This window comes from Porites lutea, chromosome 12 (genome assembly GCF_958299795.1).
Source record: "Porites lutea chromosome 12, jaPorLute2.1, whole genome shotgun sequence".
NCBI lineage: Eukaryota > Metazoa > Cnidaria > Anthozoa > Scleractinia > Poritidae > Porites > Porites lutea.
Genome location: NC_133212.1, coordinates 16,191,201 through 16,215,520, shown reverse-complemented (window position 1 = coordinate 16,215,520; position 24,320 = coordinate 16,191,201). Strand labels below are relative to the sequence as shown.

The 24,320-nt window shown below is 38.8% G+C and overlaps 1 protein-coding gene across 1 annotated transcript in view; it reads left to right on the top strand.

The window, feature by feature from the left end:
- Window positions 1–24,320, top strand: part of LOC140953771 (uncharacterized) — a 29,867-nt gene that overhangs the window by 2,280 nt on the left and 3,267 nt on the right. The window contains exons 2-11 of the mRNA XM_073403161.1: window positions 4,532–4,830; window positions 5,646–5,793; window positions 7,730–7,987; window positions 13,497–13,670; window positions 15,873–16,127; window positions 17,435–17,620; window positions 18,409–18,716; window positions 19,561–19,708; window positions 20,591–20,890; window positions 23,683–23,985. Of these exons, the coding sequence (XP_073259262.1) occupies window positions 4,532–4,830; window positions 5,646–5,793; window positions 7,730–7,987; window positions 13,497–13,670; window positions 15,873–16,127; window positions 17,435–17,620; window positions 18,409–18,716; window positions 19,561–19,708; window positions 20,591–20,890; window positions 23,683–23,985 (2,379 nt within the window). The remainder of the gene's footprint in view (window positions 1–4,531; window positions 4,831–5,645; window positions 5,794–7,729; window positions 7,988–13,496; window positions 13,671–15,872; window positions 16,128–17,434; window positions 17,621–18,408; window positions 18,717–19,560; window positions 19,709–20,590; window positions 20,891–23,682; window positions 23,986–24,320) is intronic.

Here is a 24,320-nt window from a genome sequence, read left to right as displayed (position 1 = left end):
TGACCCGAGGAGAAACGAAAATTGGTTCGAGTTAGCGGCAGTTCGAGCTATCGAGGGTTCGAGTTATCGGGAGTCAACTGTAAATCAAAAATTAAGTGGCAATACACAATACAGTATGTTGCCCAGTATCCGGACACTTCAGTTTAACATTGCAATAACTTTCCTTTGTTAGTCGCAAGAGCTCTGACATTTGGCCCAGAGAAAATCTATTTAGTCCTTAATATGACGAAAGACAGTTTAACTTTTTTGCCTTTGTTTCTATCGCGAAATTAAAATTTTTGCAGAGCCCCTATGTTGCCCAGTATCCGGACAGCTGGCCCAGTATCCGACACAACAATAACAACGTAATTGTACATAAATTTCGACAGGCAAGCGACTTATAAGCTTCTCTTGCACTTGCAAAGTAGTCTGGAAATCGATTCAAAAATTATAACCTAGCATCGTGAAATAAAAAATAACAAATGACTGCATGGTGTATGGTGGGGAACGCGAGCGGTTGTTAAATGGCATAATTCTTACTTCCTTGTCTAGGAACTTTTTCACTGATTTAAGGAAGGCATCCGTGGACATGCCGAAGCCGCGGTTTGTTAGCTCAATTAGCCAATCTGCAAACGACGTTTTTTCTTCATTTTTTATTTAAAAAAGAGCTTGGGGAAGGGACGTCAGTGCGAATGTGAAAGGTCACTCTCCTATTTAGTCTGATCTGTAGTGTTGATTTCTTCATGCTCAGTCCCTACAGACCCTACAATAAGCCTGCTTTTCTAGCACTAATTCCTCCTTCTTTCACATCTCTCAATCCCTTTGTGACATTTTTCAGACCGTTGCAACCCTATTCTAGCAGTCACAACTAGGGAACGTATGAGAATTCCAGGTTCAACTCCGACGCTTTCGGTTACATATAAAAAATGCAGTCAAGCGGCGCACTCGAAATCAAGTCGCCTCCGAATGAGTGAAGAAAATTTCCCTACGGAGTTGAGTAGAATTACATTTTACGACTATATCATATATCCTAAGCTTTAATTATAGTTATAGATGTGAAATAAATCTTATCCGGATAATGTACACAGCTAATTCATCGATTCTGTACAGCAAAGAAAAAACTGTCCGGATACTGGGCACCTGGTATCAATACTTAGTGAATGTTTCTGGGCTCCGTTATTCTAAACAAATCGAATTTCAAAAGGATTAATAAACTTTCTGAGGACCTGTTTTCTTTAAGTATCTTCACGTTAAATATAAAACCATTTCTTTGAAAATATCACATATTACCTACCCTTTTCTGAGCAGCACTAATTTTACTGCCCAATAAACAGCGTAAATATTAGCCATGAACAGTCTACTCACCTGAACAGAACGGCGTCTTCTGCGCTTGTTTCGCAAGCTTTCAACTCGCCAAAACCGTCATCTTAAAGCTGAAATGTTCAGCTTTCATTCGAAATACTTCGTTTACCGATAACTGAAAAAGGCGCCTCAAAAACTGAGTTTTTGTTTTAAGTGTCCAGATACTGGTACCGTCCGGATACTGGGCAACATACTGTAGTTCTATACAATATACAGCTATTTCGAGAAAAGTTGTCGGAAAAAACTGCGCGCGACAATCCCGAAAGGTAATATTGGATATGATCAATACACTGTTTCTGACGACTGTACCTGTCGAACCTACTTTTGTTGCCTTCCTTTAGCACTTGCAAACACAATTCCACGGCCTTTCGTACCAATGATTTCAAATTTCTTTACAGAACAGTGAACGTAAAACCACCCACAATGCCTTTCGGGACTGTCGCGTGCACTTTTTCCGACAACCTTTCTCGAAATAGCTGTATATTGTGCACAAACATTCTCAGCTAACTTTGTTTGTTTCCGTAACGATAATTTAGTACCATAAATTTCCCTATCCGAACCAAAATAGGTATGCAAATATTAAGGACGTCACTATTGAGTAACACTTCATTGATTTTTTACTCTCTTTTGAAGCCTTGCTCAGGCTTTTATGTCTTTACTAACAGAGCAGATTAAGTAAATTGTACCGCGCTGTAATTAACGATATTAAATTACCTTTATTTAAGCAAAAATATCTCTCCTCAAAGAGGTTAATTTTAATAAAACATTTTTAACTTTGGAATTTACATAAGGGATCATGGCATGAAGATAAGATTTGTTCTTAAATGAATCTTGACAAAATGTACCTTGAAAGGGGTTATGTCACGCTACTTGGTTTCTTTTCAAAAAGCTAAAACTTTTTTTTGCATTACGCAATTCAATTCTAAAAATAATGATCCCGTTTTGTTTTTTAAGACTATATTTAGGCATTTACCCGGCGGGACTTACTATTAAGGCGCCCCTCTGACTAAAAAGTTGAATTGCCTAAAAAACGTTTATAAGCTATAACCGCTATAGTAAGCAACTTTTCTTAGAATTTTTCTAAGAACATTTTAAAAGTCGCCTTGGCGTGTACAAGGCATTCGAATTTTGTCGTAACCACCTTTTTCAAATTTTTGCATTTTGTTTTTCTGTAAAAAAAAGTGTTATTACCTTTTTTACTTATTGATTTTGTAGTACCTTAATTTAGCATTATTTTCAGATTAAATTTATTATAAATGTTAATGTAATCCAGGCTTTTCACTAAAAAATTAATTGAGAAAAAAAACTGAAAGAACTGAAAATGACCAAATAGCATGTGTTGGTTCACTGATTTTCAGCAGTAAGTATTAATTTATCTCGGAAATAAATAACTTGTGGATTTTTTTGCCTTCTTAGGATCCTTTTATACACAGATCACATTTTTATCATGATTACATAACAATTATTCACCGAAGTGGAGGTGGCTAGTGATGGATATTTACCGAAGCCGCATTAGCGGCGAGGTAAATATCCATCACTAGCAACCGACACTGAGGTGAATAATTGTTTTAGTATATACTAAAACAGTGAGATAATTGAGCCCAAAAATGATGATTTTTAACTCATTTACTGTTGCCTGCAACGATTACAATTTTGGCGCGCAATGACCGAACGGCCGCTGTCGTCGTTTTTTCTTGCCGGCAAATAAAACTTTTAAAGGCATTTGTTTAGCTCTTGCGGGGAAATTTCCTCAAAACGAATTGTGAATTCTTTTTGTATTTAAAATCATTCTGTAAAAAGGATTATTAGATTTAGTTTTAAGCTTATTTACGAACAAGTCAACTAAAAAAAGTAACGCAAGACTTAAACTTAATTTGCATTTGTAAACAACAGACCTTTTTCGCTAGTTTTATCGATAAATTCAAGTCAAAAAGACAAAGCTTTACCTGTGAAAACTTCCACCCCGAGCTTCGTCACTTTCTTCGTGTATTTCGGAAACACCTTGCTTGATTAGTTGTGAAATTTCTTTGTTTGTTACGGCAGCAAACCGGGAAGGCATTTTGCAACTTACGCGAGTTTGGCTTCTCTCGCTCGGAGGAACTGGAGGTGAATCAGTGAATAGTGCAGGATATTCACTGATTGAGTAGCCAATCAAAGCGCGCGAAAAACACTATCCACTGTTTTAGTATATACTAAATCGATTTATACCGGTTTTATTTAAAATGAAATATATAACAATTATTCACCGAAGTGGAGGTGGATAGTAGGATATTTACCGACGCCGCGAAGCGGCGACGTAAATATTCACTTCTAGCCACCAACACTGAGGTGAATAATTGTTTTAGTATATACTAAAACAGTGAGATAATTGAGCAAAAAAATCATGATTTTTAACTCATTTACTGCTGCCAACGATTACAATTTTGGCGCGCGATGACGGAACGGCCGTGGTCATCACTTTTTCTTGGCGACAAATAAAACTTTTGAAGGCGTTTGTTTAGCTCTTGCGGGAAAGTTTCTTCAAAGGGAGTTGTGAATTCTTTTTGTATTTAAAATCATTCTGTAAAAAAGATTATTAAATTTAGTTTTAAGCTTATTTATGAACAAGTCAACTAGATAAAGTAACGCAAGACTTTAGCTTAATTTGCATTTGTAAACAAAAAACTTTTTCACCGGTTTTATCGATAAATTCAAGTCAAAAAGACAAGGCTTTACCTGTTAAAACTTCCAAACCGAACTTCGTCACCTTATGTATTTTGGGAATAGCTTGCTTGATTAGTTGTGAAATTTCTTAGTTTCTTACGGCAGCAAACCGGGAAGGCATTTTTGCTCGCTCGGAGGAACTGCAGGTGAGTCAGTGAATAGTGCAGGATATTCACTGATTGAGTAGCCAATCAAAGCGCGTGAAAAACACTATCCACTGTTTTAGTATATACTAAATCTGGATAAATTGGCAACAATGGCGGATCAAGATGGCAGATGGGGGCTGATATCCGCGGGAAGGGAAAGTCGGATGAATTTTTTTTGATTTACAGGTAAATGAGCCTTATAACTGGGAGGGGGGGAGGGGGTCTTATAAGTGGGAGAGGGGGCTCAGAAACGGCAGTTTACGGTACACATAGAATGAGAGTGAAAAACTTATTCATTTATTTTCTGTTTTTTTTTTTGGGGGGGGGGGGGGGGGTTCAAGGAGACTGTATCGATTTGGATCTTGGAATTGGAAGTGGTAAAATCCCAGATAACAATATAATCGCCTCCTCTGAGATATCAGAAGCCAAGAATGGACGTTTGAACGAAAAAAAAGCATGGTGTGCGTCTACAGGAGATGCTAAACCTTATTTACAAATAGACCTGGAAACCATCCATATTGTCTGTGCTGTGTCAACACAAGGAAATCCAAATGCAGATCAGTGGATAGAGACCTACACAATCCATGTATCAACGGATGGAACAACCTGGAAAGATTATAAGGAAGATGGTGAAAATAAGGTAAGTTTCTGCATTCCTTCCACTTTATCTATGCCAACTCTTGTATAAAAAACAAGAACAACAACAAAACCGATAACAACCACAAACCGAACAGAATGATTTTCGTATGAACTTGAAATGAAAACTCGCGAAAAAAAACAGAAACAACAAACGAACGAAAATAGAGCCATTTCATTGGTTTATCGAACGGATATATACAAACGCGCGTGGCTTTTGGTTGGTTAAGCGAACGCTCGGGTGAAATAACGTCATGCACGAGAACTTTCTAGAAATTAGTCGATACTTCGTTTTGACCTCATACTGCAACTTAGATGTTGCAAGATTATTGACCTGTAAAATTCGGTTACATATTTTACACATATTGCAGAACTTAAGGACAAAAAGAAAATTTGACTCATAAACAATTAAACTGAAAACCTTTGACTTTAACAAAACGAGGAACTCTTTCGAAATGTAAATGAAAAGAGTTTATCTGTTACGTTTTATTACCTTAGTCATGAAAGTCAAAACTCCATTAGAAGAAATGGTTCGTTCTTTAGCCTAATGACAATAATAATGATGTTGATTGCGGCACTAATGAAATTGACATGAGTAATAGAAAGGACAATTTGATAAAAGCACTATAATTCTGTGAAACTGACAATTTCAAACTTTCCTGGTTCTTGACGCAATCTATATGGAAAATAGCTATGTTGTTCTTTTAAAAACCCTGGGTAAATATAGGTGCGTACTTATTTTCCCTATTTTGAAATGTAATAGATTGACTGTATCTATTTTGAAGGTTTAATATGGCTGAACTGTTGTATTGTGGTTAGACTTTCACAGGTAACAACAACAGAAATACAGAGAATAAAAACATCCTCTATGAAGGTGTTTTAGCGAAAACGCTGAGATTCATTGGCCAAACAAGTCACAACAGGTTCTGTGTGAGAACAGAAATATATGGAGTAAAACTAAAGCCAGGTAAACGATTTCTGCTTATAATTACCCCGGGGGAAGGGATACCCCTCGGAATTCTTAGTGATTTGTGCCGCCCGGCTTTTCCAGTAGGCCCGGATTCTGTTTCAGACCAGACAGGGAAAAAGTCCCAATTCCGGCTGCGTTGACGTGCGTCGTTCAAAAATGCTGAAATGACGTGATCAAATACAATCGTAAAGTACGAACAACATTTTTTAATTTTAAATTTTGGGGTGAATGAGAGGACAGTAACCGAGAAATTATGAAGATGCACGGACGGTTAGAAATTCGAAAACTTGCGGAAAATCCGAGGCGAAGAGAGCTTTCAACCTCGTCCCCAAAGTCTTCTCATTGGAAAACGAGAAGACCCTGAGGATGAGGGAGAGATCTTGGTTCCAGACTTCACGCTGACCACAAATTTTAAAATGGCCGCCAAAGAGAACACATTTCAGGCACCGATGAAGTAAGTTATCTTTATCCAGTTGTTAACTTTTTGTCGGATTTCAGAACTCCCTGTGTTATTTTCACTTCTACCCGACCTTCGAAATCGAGGCCGCGTGGATGTCAAATGATAAAAAAGCGCTAGATGTCGGCGTGTTTGAGCCGTTTGATCAAGAATACAGGGCTTCTCAAGTCTACCTTGTTGAGAGGCTTTGAAAAACGTTTCATATAACAATACACGCTTTTGTTTTTTAATAATATGTTGATAAGTGGCCCTGTGTCCTGTAATCTAGCCGTAAATCTTTTCCAAAGTGCTGGTTTATCTTGCCATTAGAATTATTGGGCTATTGCATTTTAGTAAAGTCCAACTAGTGGTCTATTATCAATGCTGCGTTCTGATTGGTTGAGCTACTACTAGGCTTTATGATATAGCCACCAGTAGCGAAAAGCGCGGGCTTTTTGGCGGCAAAAAATGATTAAAGTCCAGCTTTAACTAGCTAAACTTTTTTTATTCTCGTTATTTTTGGTCAACTAGTTGGATTTTACTAAAACAATTATTCTTCTCGCCCTCATGGCCTCTGAGTCAATAGCCAATTCGGCTTTCAGCCTCATGGACTATTGACTAATAGCCCATTTCGGGCTTGAGGAATAATTGTTAATAATATCAAAACCCCCCCACCACTGGCTGAGGACAAATGGAATTCTTCAGGGGTTAGTTACACAAACTGAGGATTTCTTTAGCTTGGACTATTTGCAAATTATTTTTCTCTAAAATTACTTAGCCTTTCCGTCAAAAGTCACATGAATGTGGAATACAAGTTTACAATTGTTTGATTTAAATTATAAATTCGAGTTAGTAGGAGCTTTGCTTTTAGCCTGGCTAAATCTATATATTAGATCAATTATTGCCCATCTGGTAAGGTATGGAGAGAAAAATGCCTCCCCTCATCCGATTTCTCATGCACCGTATTGGTGTCTACCACAGCATTAAACCCAATGCATTTGTCACAGGTATCTGCAAAATACAATTAATGCTTGAAAACTACTGACAATTTGTATGAGCCTTCACTTTTCTGATATACTGAACTCTGCCTTTTTCACTGTTTGTGGTATCTGAAGCCTTACGGGTTATTAAAGAGAAACTTGTTTGTGAATCTCAAGTAATCTCCCTTTGTATAAAAAAGACTGTTTCTCTTCACCACGGACAAAGCTTAAGTATGGTCAATCCGTCCAGGAAACAACTAATGCCAGAATCTTTGTTCAGGGCCCCCACCCCTGTGTACTTGGACTTTAGTACATGCCATGATTGGCCTCTTTTGGATTTGCCGATCAGTTTGAGAGGAAATTCGAAACACACTTCTGGCAATTAATTCCTTGAGTCCAGGAGGTGCTGCTTCACAGAAGTTACTAACCAAGATTAAAATAAGTCTAAGTGAAGGCTCATGTTTCATTCAAAAAAACATATTTATATGAGCTTTATCTCCATATATAACATGTGTAGAGAACCTAGCTTTTCGAAAGCCAACAAGGCAAAGAAGAACCTGCTGTGGTGGCAATTCTTGGAAGGCAGTGGATGGAAATGTTGGTACAAACTTTGATCCTGGTGCTCAGTGTGCACTTACACAGGAGGACAACCCGAGTTGGTGGTGGGTGGACCTGGGTTCAGACAACGTGCCAATCTCTGAGGTGCTCCTAGTCAACAGGTTCTCGCCCTATGATGGAATAAGGCAAAGAAATAAGGACTTTGTACTAACATTAGGTCAGTAATTTTTGTTGTAATTGTTTTGTTTTGTACTGTATCATTGATTTATTTTCATTTTTAATCAACTAATTATTTGTTTTTTGTTCTCTACTTTTATCTTATTTTATTTATTTTTTCTGCTGTATTCCTCTTCGTTATGGAAAAAAATGCGGCCAAACAAGCAGTAGTAAGAGTTGCATAATTGTCAGAATTACTGTATTATAGCACAGAATATGGATTTCTGATTGGCTGTATTCTTTATGGCTGGGACAAAAGGTATTACTATCCATCCAGAATATGTTGCCATTTCTGAATGGCTTTAACCCCTTGGCTAATCCTTCATAACCAGCTGGAACAGACCAAATTTGGAAGTTTTAAGCAATACTTGTATTATAGTCATGTTCCATCAATATGATAAATGTATTGCCAGCAATAGACAATCGAAACCTTGCTTGCAGGCAATTGCTCGGCAGCCTACAGTACTAGTGTAGCTGTTTTGGCAGGAGAAGTCATGAAAATGGAGTAATAAGTCATAGCTATCCGAAGGCAATATGGGCAATTTAACTAAACGGGAATATTGCTTGACTATGCAGAAAAATATATTTTGATGGTTGGCATTTACTTTTTGAGGAACATCTGCTCAGAAAAAATCCCTACCTTTATGTTAATTTTTTTATTCTGTAACTCGAAACAGGGGAATATTATGAAGAAAGTCTATGATGAAGTTAGGCCATACCAGTCACATCATTATATTCTCAGCCTCATACAATAATATTAATAACTATAATGATAATAATTCCTTGAGCGAAGAGAGTTTATAATCTCGCCGCGCGCGCAAAACTGGATGCCCCATATTTTTATATATCTTTCTTACTATTGAATGTATGGTTGGTGCCCGCCAACGACGTCGTGTAGCGTTATGTCATGGAGCATTTTGCGTTTCCAGGCAACATAAACTTTGCCGCCGATAGCCAGGGCGCATTTTCATGTTTTATTCATGAAAAGCTGATGTGTTTATTCATCGTCTGTGAAACAGTGCTTACGATCGGTGAATCACGAGCAATTTCCCATACAAATGACACACAGCAGCAGCACAACAGGTGGCTGCAATTCCTCGCCAAGTAAGATTTTCCACCGAAATTCCTCTGGAACGAGAACGCCGACTTGAAATTCAGCGTGAACAACGAAGGAGAAGACGTCAACAAGAAATCGCGGAGCGGAGAGAACATCGCTTAGCACAGCGAAGGCAACGCCGACAGCAAGAGACAGAGGAACAGGGGAACAGATGAACAGGAGATTGGAATATCCGAGGCATAGTGGCTGGAAATCCTTTCCGCTTTTTTTTTTTTTTTCTCAAATGTACCTTCGAATTCGTATTTAAGACAGGTCCACAAAGTTCAAACAGTGTGAATAGAAGAGAAAAATACTTCAGCACTATTAATTTTATATTTCAAACTGTGCAGCGGACGCATGGCCCTCTGGTACGACGCGTAAAGACAGGAACCACCCAGGTGGGTGTAACATGTAGGATGTGTGAAAGAGCTGCAGAGACCCTTCTACATGTACTATTGGGGGCTTCTAGAGCCCTAGCTCAATCAAAGTACTTGAACCGACACAATCCCCTGGAAGGAAATTTGTCGTAACCTTATTATTTTTTTTTTTAACCTGAGTAGTGCATATAGCTAGTAACATAATTTGGTAAATTGAAAGTAAAGTTTACAGGAATATGAAAAATGCCGTGTGTATCATAGCTCATCCCCAGTACCGGTATTTTTAGCAATACTAGAAGCCCATACTGGGAGCCCATAACTCGCTAGCATAGCCAATATATGATCTTACAAACGTGAGATATAGTAATTTCCTATGGTCTGTAGTGAATAACATAACACTATTGTGGCGCAAAAAAGCGAACATCCTATTGCCTTTAGCTAAGATAGTGTTAATGTGAGTTTCCCATGTGAGGTCCGACGAGATAGTCACTCCGAAGTCTTTTACGTGAGTGACGTGTTTAAGTGAATTGTTGTTTAACTTTTAATCGTAGCGAAAATAGGTGGCGCTTACGTGTGACGGTTCGTACCTGACATTTAGAGGTGTTAAACTTTAGGTGCCAATTATCGGTCCAGCCATGCAGACTGTCCAGGTCCTTTTGGAGTGACTCATAATCTTGTAGACTTTCAATGACACTGGAACATTTTGAGTCATCAGCGAAGAGTGCGATACGATTCTGTATTACCGGCAGAAGGACAGAGGATACTACCCTGAGGGACTCCTGATGGAACTGGAGAACGACTTAAGTGAAACCGTGGACCAAGCACTGCTGACCGCGTGCACCTAGATAACTCTCGAACCACTGCAGAAGTTTCCCGCTAACTCCGTGCCGGGAGAGTTTCAGAAGCAGTCTTTGGTGGGAGACACTGTCGAAATCCTTTGCGAGATCCAAATACACAATGTCCGACTGCAGGCCCTTATCTAGAGACTGGCCAGTCAAGTGATAAAACGCCGGCAGCTGAGTGACAGTTGATCGACCCTGAAGGAAACCATGCTGTGCATCGTGAAACAAAGGACAGAGAAACTCCTCGAAGTGCTTGAATAAGAATCGTTCTAATACTTTGGATACAACGCACATTAGAGAGATGGGTCTGTAGCTAGTTACGTCCTCCTTTTTGCCTTTCTTATGAACAAGGACGACAAGGGCGTCTTTCCATTCGGTGGGTAGTTTACCCTCCGCAAGGGATAAATTTAAGAGGGCGAAAAGAGAAGGTGTTAGTTCCCTTCCACACGACTTTTGCACGATTCTAGGAAGACCGCCAGGGCCCGCAGCTTTGCTCGGGTTTAAATTCAAGAGCACCTTATAGACCTCATCTTCGCACAGCACCAAGCTGTCAAGGAAGGGCATCCCCTCGTCGAGTGGCGTAAACGCATCGAGGGGTATCTTGGGCGCACGCGTAAACGTGGAAGAGAATCACTTGTTGAGGGCCTCTGTCATCTCCACTCCAGAGGAGATCTGTGGCCCTCCGTACGTAACATTAGCTAGTATAGAATTTAATTTGGTTTCATGGCGGAAGTCATAAAGTCACTAAGAGAAGTGTGATACTCCTTTAACTTCCTGTTTATCAATGCCTTAGATTCTTTTCTTAAGATCTTGAACTTTTCAAGGTAAAAAGTGCTGTTGTGCTTCTTGGCGGCACGTCTAGCGGATTAATTAAACTTCCGGTAAAAGGGCAATGTAATGGGCATTTTGACCCAAGAGGGGAACCCCTCCCTCATTTGTGCATTACTAGTCATATTCTTCCTAATTTAATAGAAAAATTTTAGCTGTGAAATATTCTATAGTTTTTACTCATATATTTTTTGAGATTTTTTTTGCGTTCTAGCGATTTACAATGTATTAAATGTAATTGTAAATTTTCATTTTGATTTTCAATTTTTTGATATATTTTTATACCTTTCTTTAAGTTACTGTAAGAGCACACACTATTCAAATCTGTCTTGCAGGAGGAGTGACTTCACTTTCTTGGGTCGGTACAAAGCGCATTATATACAGATTTTGTTGCAAAGTTCTACAATAACTTTCCTCAACCTGTAACAACCTGATTTGTTGCAAGACAGGTTTGATTCGTGGGTGGAAAATTGTAGCCTGAGAAATAGTACTGATTTCACGACGCCACTACTCAGTGACTAGTTTCCCTGCGATATGACGTCTCAATCAATCAATCAATCAATCAATCATTTATTTTAACACGTTACGTCAAAGAGCTAAAAAACTCGTTCAAAATACGAACGTGTATAAATAAAATCTATAATAATTACAGCTATATAATATTATTCAATTTTAAAAACAACTCAATAAATATATACATATAAAAACTTGGTAATAAAAACATAAAATATAAAATATAAAAAGCTAAAACCGACTAAAAGCCACATACTAAAAACGTGACAAGGAAAACTATAATACTCGTTCTAAAACAGTTAAAGGCTACAATCGTGCACTATAAGACGCGTTCTAAAAAGCTACAGTCGTGCAATTTACTTCTGAAGTCATTAGCATCTCTTGAAAGACGCACTTGCGAAGGCAAACTGTTCCATAACTTAGCTAATGAATAAGTGAAAGAATTCTTCTTAAATTTAAGACTAAAGTTAGGTAATTCCAAATTCAAGCCCTCGCCTCTTAGCCTATACGGTGTATGCCTGTATTTAAAAAGGCTTCCAATATAAGTAGGTCCCGTACCATTTAAGCATTTAAAAAGAAGTATTAACGCCTGGTGTAAGCGCCTACAATATAAGGATTTCATGCTAGCCGTAGTGAGCAGCTCGTCGTATGACATTGACTTGTTGTGCCCGATTAATGTTCTCAAAATATAACAGTTGCCATCTTCGAGACGGTTGCGTTGACCAATACCTATGCCTACAAACAAAGGACTGCAGTATTCGAGATGAGGTAATATAAATGCTTTATAAAGTTTTATCACTGCATCATGAGGAAGAAAACGCCTTATTCTTCTCAGTGCGGAGGCCTTCGCGTAGGCTTTCTTTAGTTGATCTGATATGTGTTCTTTATAGGATAGGTCCTTGTCTAGAGTAACTCCGAGAATCTTAATAGATCGGAGAAATTCTATTCTAGCATTATTAAGAAATAAAGAATAATGAGAGGCACAGGGTCCGACAGATAATGCTTGAGTCTTAGTACTGTTCACTGTTAAATGGTTAGACTCAAACCACGACGAAAGAGTATGAAGATCTTTGTTGAAGGAAAATTCTAGAATGGTGGGAGATACATCAGACAGGTAGGTAGTCGTGTCATCAGCGTACAGCCGCAATGAGACATTAGGAACACAGAAATTCAAGTCATTAATGAATATGTTGAACAGCAACGGCCCCAATAGTGAACCTTGAGGAACACCAGATTTAACTGTTTTGAAGTTAGAGCATACGCCTTCTAATCTGACACATTGTTGACGACCTAGCAGGTAGGTGGACATCAGTTCCAAGGCATGTGGAGAAAAGCCATAGGCCTTCAACTTCGCGAGCAGAAGGCTGTGGTTTATGGCATCAAACGCTTTGCTCAAGTCCACAGCGACCGCCGCTACAGCTTCCTTGTTATCAATACTGTTCCTCCAATCTTCCGTCATTTTTAGTAATGCAGTGCAGCAAGAGTGAGTTTTCATAAATCCAGAAAAGTTTGAGGACAAAACGCTAAAAAAAAGTCTGAGGAACGAGCGCCGAAATTCCATGCTGATGACCTTTCACTCACCAGATCTGAGTAGAACTTCGGGTCGGTCGTCTCGCTTGGGAATTTGCTTCAAACAATAAGAAGCACTTAGCAGATCTGGGTAGTGACACGTCGCCAGCATGAAATTTCTGGGCTCGTTTCTTAGACGGCATTTTGCGGGAAAAACAGAATGAGTGGTGGCGTTGCGAAAGGTCGGCTGTTTTATCAGGGCACAAAACAATTTGCACGTTTCTCTTGTCCGCATTATCGTAGCTGAAGTGACTTTAGGACTTTCATTTTGTTTTATTATATCAGGTAACAGCGCTGATGTAGTAAACAATCCTGATTGCATTGGAGAGTACACTTTTATCCAGTTTATAGCTTCCGCCGTGTGTCACAGAAATCCACTGACAACTGGCCGATATCTTGGAATTAAAACTACGAAGAGACAGTTTCTTCAGCTTTGTGAGGTGGAAGTTTACTCGCGAGGTAACGGTCTGAAATTTGCATCGCTCTTAACCAACTTCTAGTTGGTTTTTGCGTCAATCGACCTTTCCACGGTTTTTCAACGTTTGCCATGGACTAGCTAGTTAGGGAAAATCCGTCGACACCACTGAAAAGAGCGTCTTAGAATGAGTAAACTCGCCAAGTTTGACAGTGATACGTCTTAAACGAGCAAAATTATAGCTCCGCAAAGTTGCGAAAATTTATAGACGTTTATGTGGTGGTGGGGAAAGTTTGTGCCCCCCACCATACAAACGTCTGTAAAATTTCGCGACTTTCAGGAGCTATATGTTCGTTAATCTGCAACAAATCACTTCAAACATGGCAATTTTAGTAATTTAAAGGCGTTCTTTCCTTAACTTGTCCATGTCAAAGCTTGGAAAAAACCGTGGAAAGGGTCCATTTGAGCAGAAAGCTAAGAAAAAAAACCGCTTGTTTCATGTGAGAATCAAACTCACGACCCTCTGATTTCTAGTTCGGATGCTCTATACAGTGAGTTATTGGAGACTCCAGGGGGAGCAGGGTCGAAATTTAATGATAATTACACTAGTCATATTAGTAACAAAATGCTGTTGCGATAAAAAAAGAGATAAAGATCAATTTAGTCAAAAAATTCAGTTATCGGTTATAAGCCGCAGTTATGGTAAGTTCAAGCAACATACATGCTGTAGAAACAAAGGGGAATTGAGGAATAATGCTTTATGAAGGTTACTAGGAGCTGTTGGTCAGGCTGGTGTCGCCCCATGTGAGGTAAACCGAATCAGTCTTGGATTCTGGATTCCAAGCTGTGGATTCCGGATTTCTTTGTCAGTGGGACATGGATTCCGGATTCCCATTTTTAGTCAGGATTCCGGATTCCTTGAGCTAAATTCCGAAATCCAAAGCCCTGGATGGCGGATTCCACAAGGAAAAATTTCCCGGATTTGGTAATCTGGATAACCTTACTTGTGGCGATTGGTGGCTCCACTCTTTTTTTTTCTTTTGACATAATATTAATGTACCTTGATATTCAGAGAACTTGTCATTTTATTGTTGATTAATTAATTAATTTTTATTATTGAATTGAAATATATTTAACAATTATTCCTCGAGCCCGAATGCGCTCTGAGTCAATAGCCCATAAGGCCGAAGGCCGAATAAGCTATTGACTCAGAGGCCATGAGGGCGAGAGGAATAATTGTTTTAGTAAAATCCAACTAGTTGGTCAAAAATAACGAGACAAAAAAGCTTTAGCTAGTTAAAGCTAGACTTAAATCGTTTTTGCCGCCAAAAAGCCGGCGCTTTTTGCTACTAGTGGGCTATAACATATAACCTAGTAGTAGCTCAACCAATCAGAACGCAGCATTGATAATAGACCACTAGTTGGAATTTACTAAGAAGTGATAGCCTGAATATCAGCCGTCCCCGACCTCGAGTCACATGCCCTGGGAAGGGAAGTCTGAATCAACGAGCCGATAATGCCGTTCAATGACGCCACTACTCCTCGGCTATAATTTATGCAAAAAGTAAAACAAGATTGGAAGCTGGCAAACAAAGATATATCACTATATCAAACTTTATCGCGGCCACGTAATAATGAACACACAGAGGACGTCTCTTCCTTCAATTTGTTTTAATTTAAAAGGAGCTATTTGGTCCTTAACGAACAAACAAGAAAGAAAGAAAATTAATCATTACACTTGAAAGTAGAAATGATAAGGTTCGATAATTTGCTAGCTAGACACAAAAATCACTGCCAAAACCACAAAGCAGCTTTCAATGAAAACCTACCACCTTTTCGCATTGATTCTTCATTCGTAGTTCAATTTAACAAGTCATAATTTCGAAGACATGGGATATTTTGCTCTTTAAAGATTGTCGAAATTTTAAACTTTACGCAAGCATGCGATCCGCTGAATATCACATGACAGTTCCGCTAAAATTTCTCATAATTATACATAATTATGCAAGTGTCTGGACAATCAGCCAATGAAAATCACCACCTGCTTTTCGGGTAATGATGTCACTGGACGGCATTAGAGGCTCGTTGATTTAGACGTCCCCTATGCGACTCAAGGAGATGGCTGAAATTTATGCTGATGAAATGAATCATATTAATCTTGAGCTGCGGATAAAGATATGAAAGTGAACATGATCTTTGCATTAGAATGAACAGCATTATTGAAAAACCTTCTGGTTTCTTTGAAGAAAATTTAGCGTATCTAAAGGACACGATTCAGTCAAGTACTTATAGCGGCGGTGATGCGACGGGTGCTAGTAGCAACGCCGTGGACGGAAACAGCAATACTAATTTTATTGACGGGTCATGTGCACACACGCTTTACGAAAAACAGCCCTGGTGGAGAGTAGACTTGGAAAACGTGGAGCTAGTGAATGAAGTTTACGTCGTAAACAGAGGAGACTGTTGTGAAAACAGATTGAATCCTTTCGAGATCAGAGTGGGTGAGTAAACATTTCTGGTAAAGACAGTAAATATTTTGTTAGTGTGCGTGCATTTTTCTTGTAGATCACGAGGTAAATACGTGCACTGGAGTGATATATTGTGTGTTTTCATATGACGTCATGGCGGCCATATTTTTTTGTCCCAAAACAATGAAACGGCGGACATGTTTGTGTCCTAAATCAGTCCTGTGGGAGTTGAACTCTTTTCTTATGTAAACGTTTTCTTTTGTTCCAATAAATTTGCATAGATGCTGGCCACGTGAGTGAAAACACAGAATTCATCTTAATAGCCCACGTTCAGTATATTAAAATTCTAACATGACTCCGAGGCTTTCTGTTTTTTTTTTCTATATTCGGTTTGGTTTTCTTTGTGCTCAAGTCTTTCTGGGAATTGCGAGACAATGAAGTCGTGGAAAATTTGCAATTTTTTGTCTCGCTATTCCCAGAAAAGACTTGAGCACAAAGAAAACCAAAACGAATATAGAAAAATGACCAGTAAGCCTCGGGGTCATGTTAGAATTTTAATATATTGAACTTGGGCAATTAGTATTTTCTACAAACTGTATTTTGCATTAAAAAAGTGATTTTTAGAATTTAATGCATGTATATGTATTCTAATTCTTAAATAGCCCTTATTCACGATACCCGCCATCTTCGCACGCGCTTTAGGGTTGATGGGATAGAAGCAATGTCACGAGATATTTCAGGGGGCAAACAAGTGAAAAAATTTGCTAATAGGATTAATCGCGATCGAGTTTGTTTATTCTGTCAAAACGGTACGACGATTTTACTCTTGCAAAATGTACAGTTCGAATTTCGAATTTCGAAGTTTTTACGCCATCTTTGATTGCTGTGAGGACATCTACGGTCACTACTGCATCCAGAAAAGAAACAATTATCACTTCCTGTCTTTATTTGGCATCATTTTTTGTTTTCTAGAATAAAAAAACTCGACCGCGACTTCTTGAATTGGCAACTTTAGCACTCGTTTGCCTCCTAAGAAACCACGTGACATTGCTTTTATACCATCAGTCTTTAAGCTAGTGCATAAGGATGCAACAACTCCCAACAATGTTGGGAGTTGTTGGCCAACGATGTTGCGTCCGTTTGCACGGGGCTAAAAGCTATTACCGGTTTCTAACATATTTCGCAACAACTCCCAACAACACGCAAAAACATGCAACAAGATGTGCAAACGGGGGCAACATGTAACATCCAACAACGTTGGGAGTTGTTGGCCAACAATGCAAAGATGGCGAGTATCGTGAAAAGGGTCTATAAGGCCAATCTGTACATGAATATTTCAGGAATAAATTCGAGTAACGGAGGTATCACCAATCCGAAGTGTGGGGATGGCCATAGAGTTCCTGGTGGCAAGGGTGCCTCGTTCTTCTGTCGCCCAAGTTTGTACGGGAGATACGTCACCATACGAATACATGAAAGGACAACGGAACTAAATTTCTGCGAAGTTGAAGTTTATTCCGCACGAAGAGGTACAGAACCATCCGGGATTAGTGTCATGCACTATGCTTTGGTATTTACATACGATGGAACAAAAATATTGTTCGTAGTTTATTCCAGTTTTTTTTTTTCTGTCTTCGATTCTTGTAAGCGACTACCTCCCGTAAGCGACTACTCAGTCTTTGTATTTTGGATGGTCGCTTACGGAAGGTTCGACTGTAATTGATAATCTTGATTCTGGAGAAAAAAAAAACTATTGGTTTGGAATTATGTCTGGAAAAGTCTTAAATTTTGGATCCAAAAATCAGTACGAGCTCTTGTTAATGTACCGAGAGCCTTACCGTAATTAGAACCAAACTTGGGAAGCAAATCCCCACCCCCTTGAAAATTGCTTTCTCTTGGACCTTCTCTCCCCTCGGAGTTTCCGTTGCCCTCCGTGGAGGGGGATGGGGATAAGGATATTTTCTGGAACAACACATTACAATTTTTTTCGGTGATAATTCTTGGCACCGCATTACAACTTGAAAAATTTGGCCAAACATTTTCAAGTTTTAGTTTACGTCCACTTTTGCCATCCATTGCAGTAGAAGACAGGAACAGTTTAATACAGCCCTGAATAACAAAAAATGGACCTTTGAATTCAATTGAGCAAGGACACGTTTTAATATTTGAAAAACATAGCAAAGGGCGTTAGGTAGCCCCTTTAATCTTAAACATGATACTTACTTAGGGACGATAATATAACAGAAAAAAGTCTGTTCACTCTTGTCCTCGGAAGGTTCAATCAACATATGATTAAGTTATAAATATCCTTTTTTAGCGTGCCAAATCCAGGCTATCGGTCTGGCCAGCAGTGACGCTATCCCAGACAACAGCTTCTCTGCCTCGACTCATCGTTCTGGTAATGAAGCTTACAAAGGTCGTCTAAACGGAAATGGTGCCTGGTCAGCTAGCGGAAATAATGATACCAACGACTACTTGCAAATTGACCTGAAAGACCAGTTCTTTGTCTGCGCCGTGGCCACTCAAGGAAGTTCAAGTGACAATCACTGGACAACAAAGTACAAATTGATTTATTCGCTGGAGAACTCAACTTGGTTTACTTATCAAGAAAACGACATTGACAAGGTGTGTTTGGACAACCTGAAGTAAACTTGCAACGTAATATACCTTTGTCTTGCGGCGGCCATTATGTCTCAGGAGATTTAAAAAGGTTTGTTTATGCACGGCTAGCCGCCTTCTCTCTACGTGGCTAGCCGTGCATAAACAAAGCTTTTTAAATCTCCTGAGACAAAATGACCGCGGCGTGATAACGGTCTATTAGGACCACGTAATGGGCCATTTCCAAGTTGCCCCTAAGCCTCGGTTTCAAATTGAGGCTAAGTGCAAAGCCATTGTAGTAAAAATCATTATCTCAATAAAAATTTTGCGAGTAGCCTCGTTTTGAAGGTGAGAGTTTTGGAACTTGGACGTTTAACTGAAAGGGATAAAATATTTAAATTAGTGTAACAAGATGTATTATGGACAATTTGAAGAAAGTTAAATTGAATAGATTTATTTTATATAAAAATACAAGAATAAAATTTGCTGCGGTTACACGAGACCACTTTTTCTAGGTTAACTGATGTTAGGATTACTAAAGGTGGATTTCCACTGTTGGGTAATTTTTACGTGCGTAAATAAAATTGAGGCAATGTATGAAAGGTGATGCGCAAACGTAAAAGTTGAACGTCGCTTAACTCTTACGTGCACGCGTGGCCTTTCAAACAATTCCTCTATTTCATTTACGCAAGGAAAACATACGCGACAGTGGAAATCAACCCTTACAGAAAGTTGCCTTCTACCGCCGGGTAAGTGATTTGACCTGGGAAAAAAATTGGCAAGGTAACTTTTGCACCAAAAACGGCAGCGTTAGAGCCTATTTTCTCAGTCTAGTGGTTACGTTTAATTTACAACAATGTTCACACTGCAGATCTTTAACGCCAATGATGGGACGAACGATATTGTAAAACACAGTCTGGTCGGTATAGTTAGAGCGAGGTTCATCCGCTTTCAGCCAACAGAGTTTTCAACTGGAAAAGCTTTAAGAGTAGAAGTGTATGGAATACTCACAACAAGAGGTAAATTTTGTAAAGATTCCAGTTTAATGTCGGTTCCCGTTTTATATACTCACAGTTTCGATATTCATAAACCAGAAGAATCATAAACGCGTTTTCCAACGTTCTTTATTCCTCTAGTTTGTATTTATATCATTGGGTGAAATGTCAGCCGTCTTTTTCCCCTAACCCACAATCGTTACAAGTCGCTGATTTGTAAGAGAAACGAACCTTGTACATTTTGGGGCGTTATCGTCTCGAATAGACTACGATCAGTCTTCCCTTTTGTTATTTCTTTCTAGGGGCATCCAACAAGCACTTGCACCGAATTGCCTCTAAAATCCCTTTGACATGTTTTCGCATAGTTGTAAAGGTTTAACTGTTCGGTCGTCCTAAGGGGCAGTTAAGACCTCGCGACTTTTTAGGGCTTGTCATTTCGCGTATCCCGAAAATACCAGCCTACGTAGAAAGCTTCACTAAAACTTAAGATTGCATTACGGTTTTTTTTTTTTCGATAGGCGAAAGTAGCAAGGTTTGTTTTGAAGATTGTTGGAAAACCTTACTGATCGTAGGCGTGTCTTCCAATTTTAGGGCAAGGTAGCATGCATAGAAAACTAGAATAGGCCATTTTACAGATATGCGCTTAGTGTCCTAGCCTTTGAAGGAATGTGAGGCTGAGGTTGACCTTGCTTTGATACAAACCTCCTTCCTTTTCTTAAGGAAATTATGCTTAAAAAATAATAGTTTGCATAAGAACAATATGATTTACATAACAAAGCGGGAAGGGTTGTATCAAAACAAGGTCAACTCCAGCCTCGTTTCTACTTGTAACAGTGTAAAATGGGCTATTTAGAGTAAAAAAATAAAAGGTAGATTTCATTATTCGGGTACTTACGTTTCTTCTAGCGCCAAGCCGTGCTCCCACCAGCTTTACGGTGACCCCTTCCTCCTCCACCAGTGTTCATGCATCCTGGCAGTTACCAACGGCAGACTTCCAGATGATTACAGGATTCAGGCTCCTGTATAGAAACTCTAGCTCTGTTGAGGATCCACTTACCGTCATAACGATTGAAAGCAAATCTACCCTTAGCCATGAAGTCACTGGACTTGGGATATTTACAAAATATGAATTTCAGGTGTTAACTTTTTCACTTATGGGTGATGGACCGCCAAGTTCTGTTAAAGCTGTGAGGACAGACGTGGGGGGTAAGTATTCACCGTGAACTATTTCAAAGGGCTAGCCTATCTTATCAAGATACGATAGTCAATTCATGTTGACATTTCTCACCGACTGGGAGTAGCGCTCGCCCACTCGTCAATGCGAGTGTGTCTTCAAGCGCGTCGGGCGAGGGAAATCGTTGACTACTCGCCCGATAAGGTTTCAAACCTGCTTTGCGGATTCCACGAGTGCGCGTTGGATATGAGTTGGCTATAATTATCTCCTATCCAGCAAGTGCGAGTGGAATAACTGTTTTATTAAAAACTCCCACAAAAGAACCGTCTTCCCGACGGTTGTAAAAGCAACCGATATTCAGCTTGTTTTTAATTTGAGCAGACGCTCACAGTTACCATTATTTGGAGAGCATAGTATAATTAACAATTAATAAATTAGGCTGAGTATCTCATGAAGAATCATAGAGATGGAGGAGGGTGTTATTGACCGAGGCGGATAACACCCTCCGAGATCTCCATTATTCTTCATATGATACGAAAGCGGAATTCAATAATTGTTTTATTATTCATTCAGAATAATTGGTAGTTTAAAACATGGCTAAAACATGCTTAACTCCATCGATCCATCGATGTTAAGTTCATCTTCGATAGTGCTCGTTTGGGTTTGTCCAGCTCCGCAAATATTCTCCAAATAGCAGATGTCGCTCTTCGAGTTGTCTTCTTGCTGTTCTTGCCATGTTTTTACCTATTTTTTCGCCTAGTTCTTACTCTTGAAACGAGTGAAATGTCCGCCATTTTTTGTTTTCACAACCAAAACAACTCAACCTCGTCCCCAGATCTTTTCGGTTAAAGGTGCCTTAACCTGCACGAACGCTGCATTTTTGACGTCATTTCCTCGTTAAACACAAAATTCTTCCAAATTTGGTCATTAGTAACTAGTTATGGTGAGTTATGTGTGTGCTTTTATCCAATCAGAATCGGGTAAATATTTTGAATGAATAATAATGGCTCATATACCATGATGGCTAAGCCAATCAGAGCTCTAGAATTGCATTATCCATGATTCAGTTTTTAATAAGAGTACTTATATATTAGACTAATAATGTGACATACTATCTTTTATTATATAAGCACCAAGGAATTAGCAGGTCGGTTATTTAAACGAGAAATGCTTTTCTAGTATACAGTATAGACAAGACAAGATGATTTATTAAACTCAGTTCAGTTTTACATGACATAAAGGTTAAATTTACACAGGCATCTAAACACAGTACAACTAAGGAATAAAAGAAAACTTGTAACAACAAAATAGAGAGCGAGATGGGATCATCCAAATAGCAATGGCTAATCTAGTGGATGACCCCTGCAATAAAATACAGTTACAGACAGAATTAAGAATATATATATTTTTTTATAAAAATATTTCTTCTTGCGCTAAGGCAGATAATTAATAAGAATAACGATTGAGGATAGAGTTCTTACGGGTTTTACGAAATATTCTAACAGAATTTGAATTAGTTACACTTGTAGGCAAGGAGTACCAAAGGCAAGGACCAGTGAATTTTAGGGAGCGTAAGCCATATTGAGTGGTATTAACTGAGGCTACATAAAGATTTGTACAGTCAAACGTCTTTAATACGGACACCAAAATGACAGAACTAAGTGTCCGCTTTACAGAGATTTCCGTATTATAGAGGTAAGGAATGTATGATTTTTGGCATTTCTGGGACCAAACGAACTGTCCGTAATAGAGAGGTGTCCGTAAGGAAAGGTTAGACTGTATTACGTTATTGCCTCGTTGAAATAGGAATGAACAGAAGAAGTAAACTTGAAATATTCACTGAAACAGGGGGTAACAGTCTGCGTGACCACTTATAAACAAAAGAGAGTATCTGTGATTCAATGACATCATTGAGCTTCAATGAAATTGTTCGCGACAAGTGGTGTTTAAATATAAGCGTTGTGCAACTGAAAACAACTTAGAACGCGGTTTTGTTAGACACTGGTTTAACTCCGTTTAAGTAACCGGGCCGATAACTTCACATGTGAAAAGGTCACCGTCGCTATGGCTACATAATAAATCACGCCTTTTAAAGTTACCCCATGGTTTGGTATTTCATTGGTGTTTATATAATAAATAGAACATTACATGGTCGCTTGAAGATACCAAATTTCTCTTCTCGTATTTAAAGATACTATTAATCTTCAATATATATATTGAAGATATTATCAATATTCAATATATATTTCTGTATTAATATAACTATAATACTACATTAGAAATTTCTGTAATGTGATTGGCTTAGAGCAGTGGTATTTCAGCTTAATTTACCTACATGTAAAAATTACAAACCTTTTGAGGGTAGTAGTATAAACAAATAATAGCAAGATTTGTACCTGATATTTGGCATAAATACCACCCGTGATATTTCAAATTGTCTCAAATATCACTCGCCTAACGGCTCGTAAAATTACGTATAGCAATTTTGAAATATCACTCGTGGTATTTATGTCAAATATCACCACAAATCATGCTATTCCCTGTACTAATGCATTATTTATACATCTTTCACCATTTGCAAAATATTTAAACAATTGACTTATTTATATAATAATAGGACAATTACACGATGACGTCATTTTACCCCAATTACCAAAATCCTTCAGTTTGTTGTTTTCCTCTGCTAGTAAGGCTATTGCAGTTTTATTTTTAAATCTCAGCAGGATTGATAAATTTAAACAAGAATGCAAAAACGAAATGCCTTCTGGTAGTTGTAGTCAAATTTCGGTATCGTAAAAATGACCTTTTGACTTCCCATTTTCAGCTCCTTCACAAGCCCCTACGAACCTGGGTTTGACTGTCAACAACTCGACTAGTATTTCAGTGAACTGGCAGCTACCTCCCGGGATATCCCGAAATGGACTTATTGCGGGATTTACAGTGTACTACCAGAAAACAGGCGCCTCCGGTCAAGCGAACACTGTCACCGTTGACGGTGGAACTGTTCTTTCTAAAACGATTACTGGGATGGAGAAATACACAGAATACGATATTCAAGTGTCTGCATTCACCTACGCTGCGAAAGGACCGAAAAGCTCTGTTGTGACGGAAAGAACAAGTGAAGACGGTAAGACATGTTTAGTAAATGTAAGAATAAAAACACCAACATGTACGATGCGCCTGCTTAACGAATATGCATTGGGCTAAGAATTCTCAGTTCTCGTACTTTAAATACCGTATTTATTCGATTAACCGCCCAGGGTGCTTGTTAAATTTTTGGACCTTGAGAGTGGGCGGGTATTCGAGGTGAGCGCATAATAAATTTTCACCATTTTTAGCGAGTGAAGTATGTTTATTTTGCAACAAAACAATAAATCGTAATAATAAACGCGAAGATGTTATAAAGCAAGGCTTCTGGGGTGGAGGTGGGCGCTAACTCGAAGTTGGGCGCTTATTCGAATA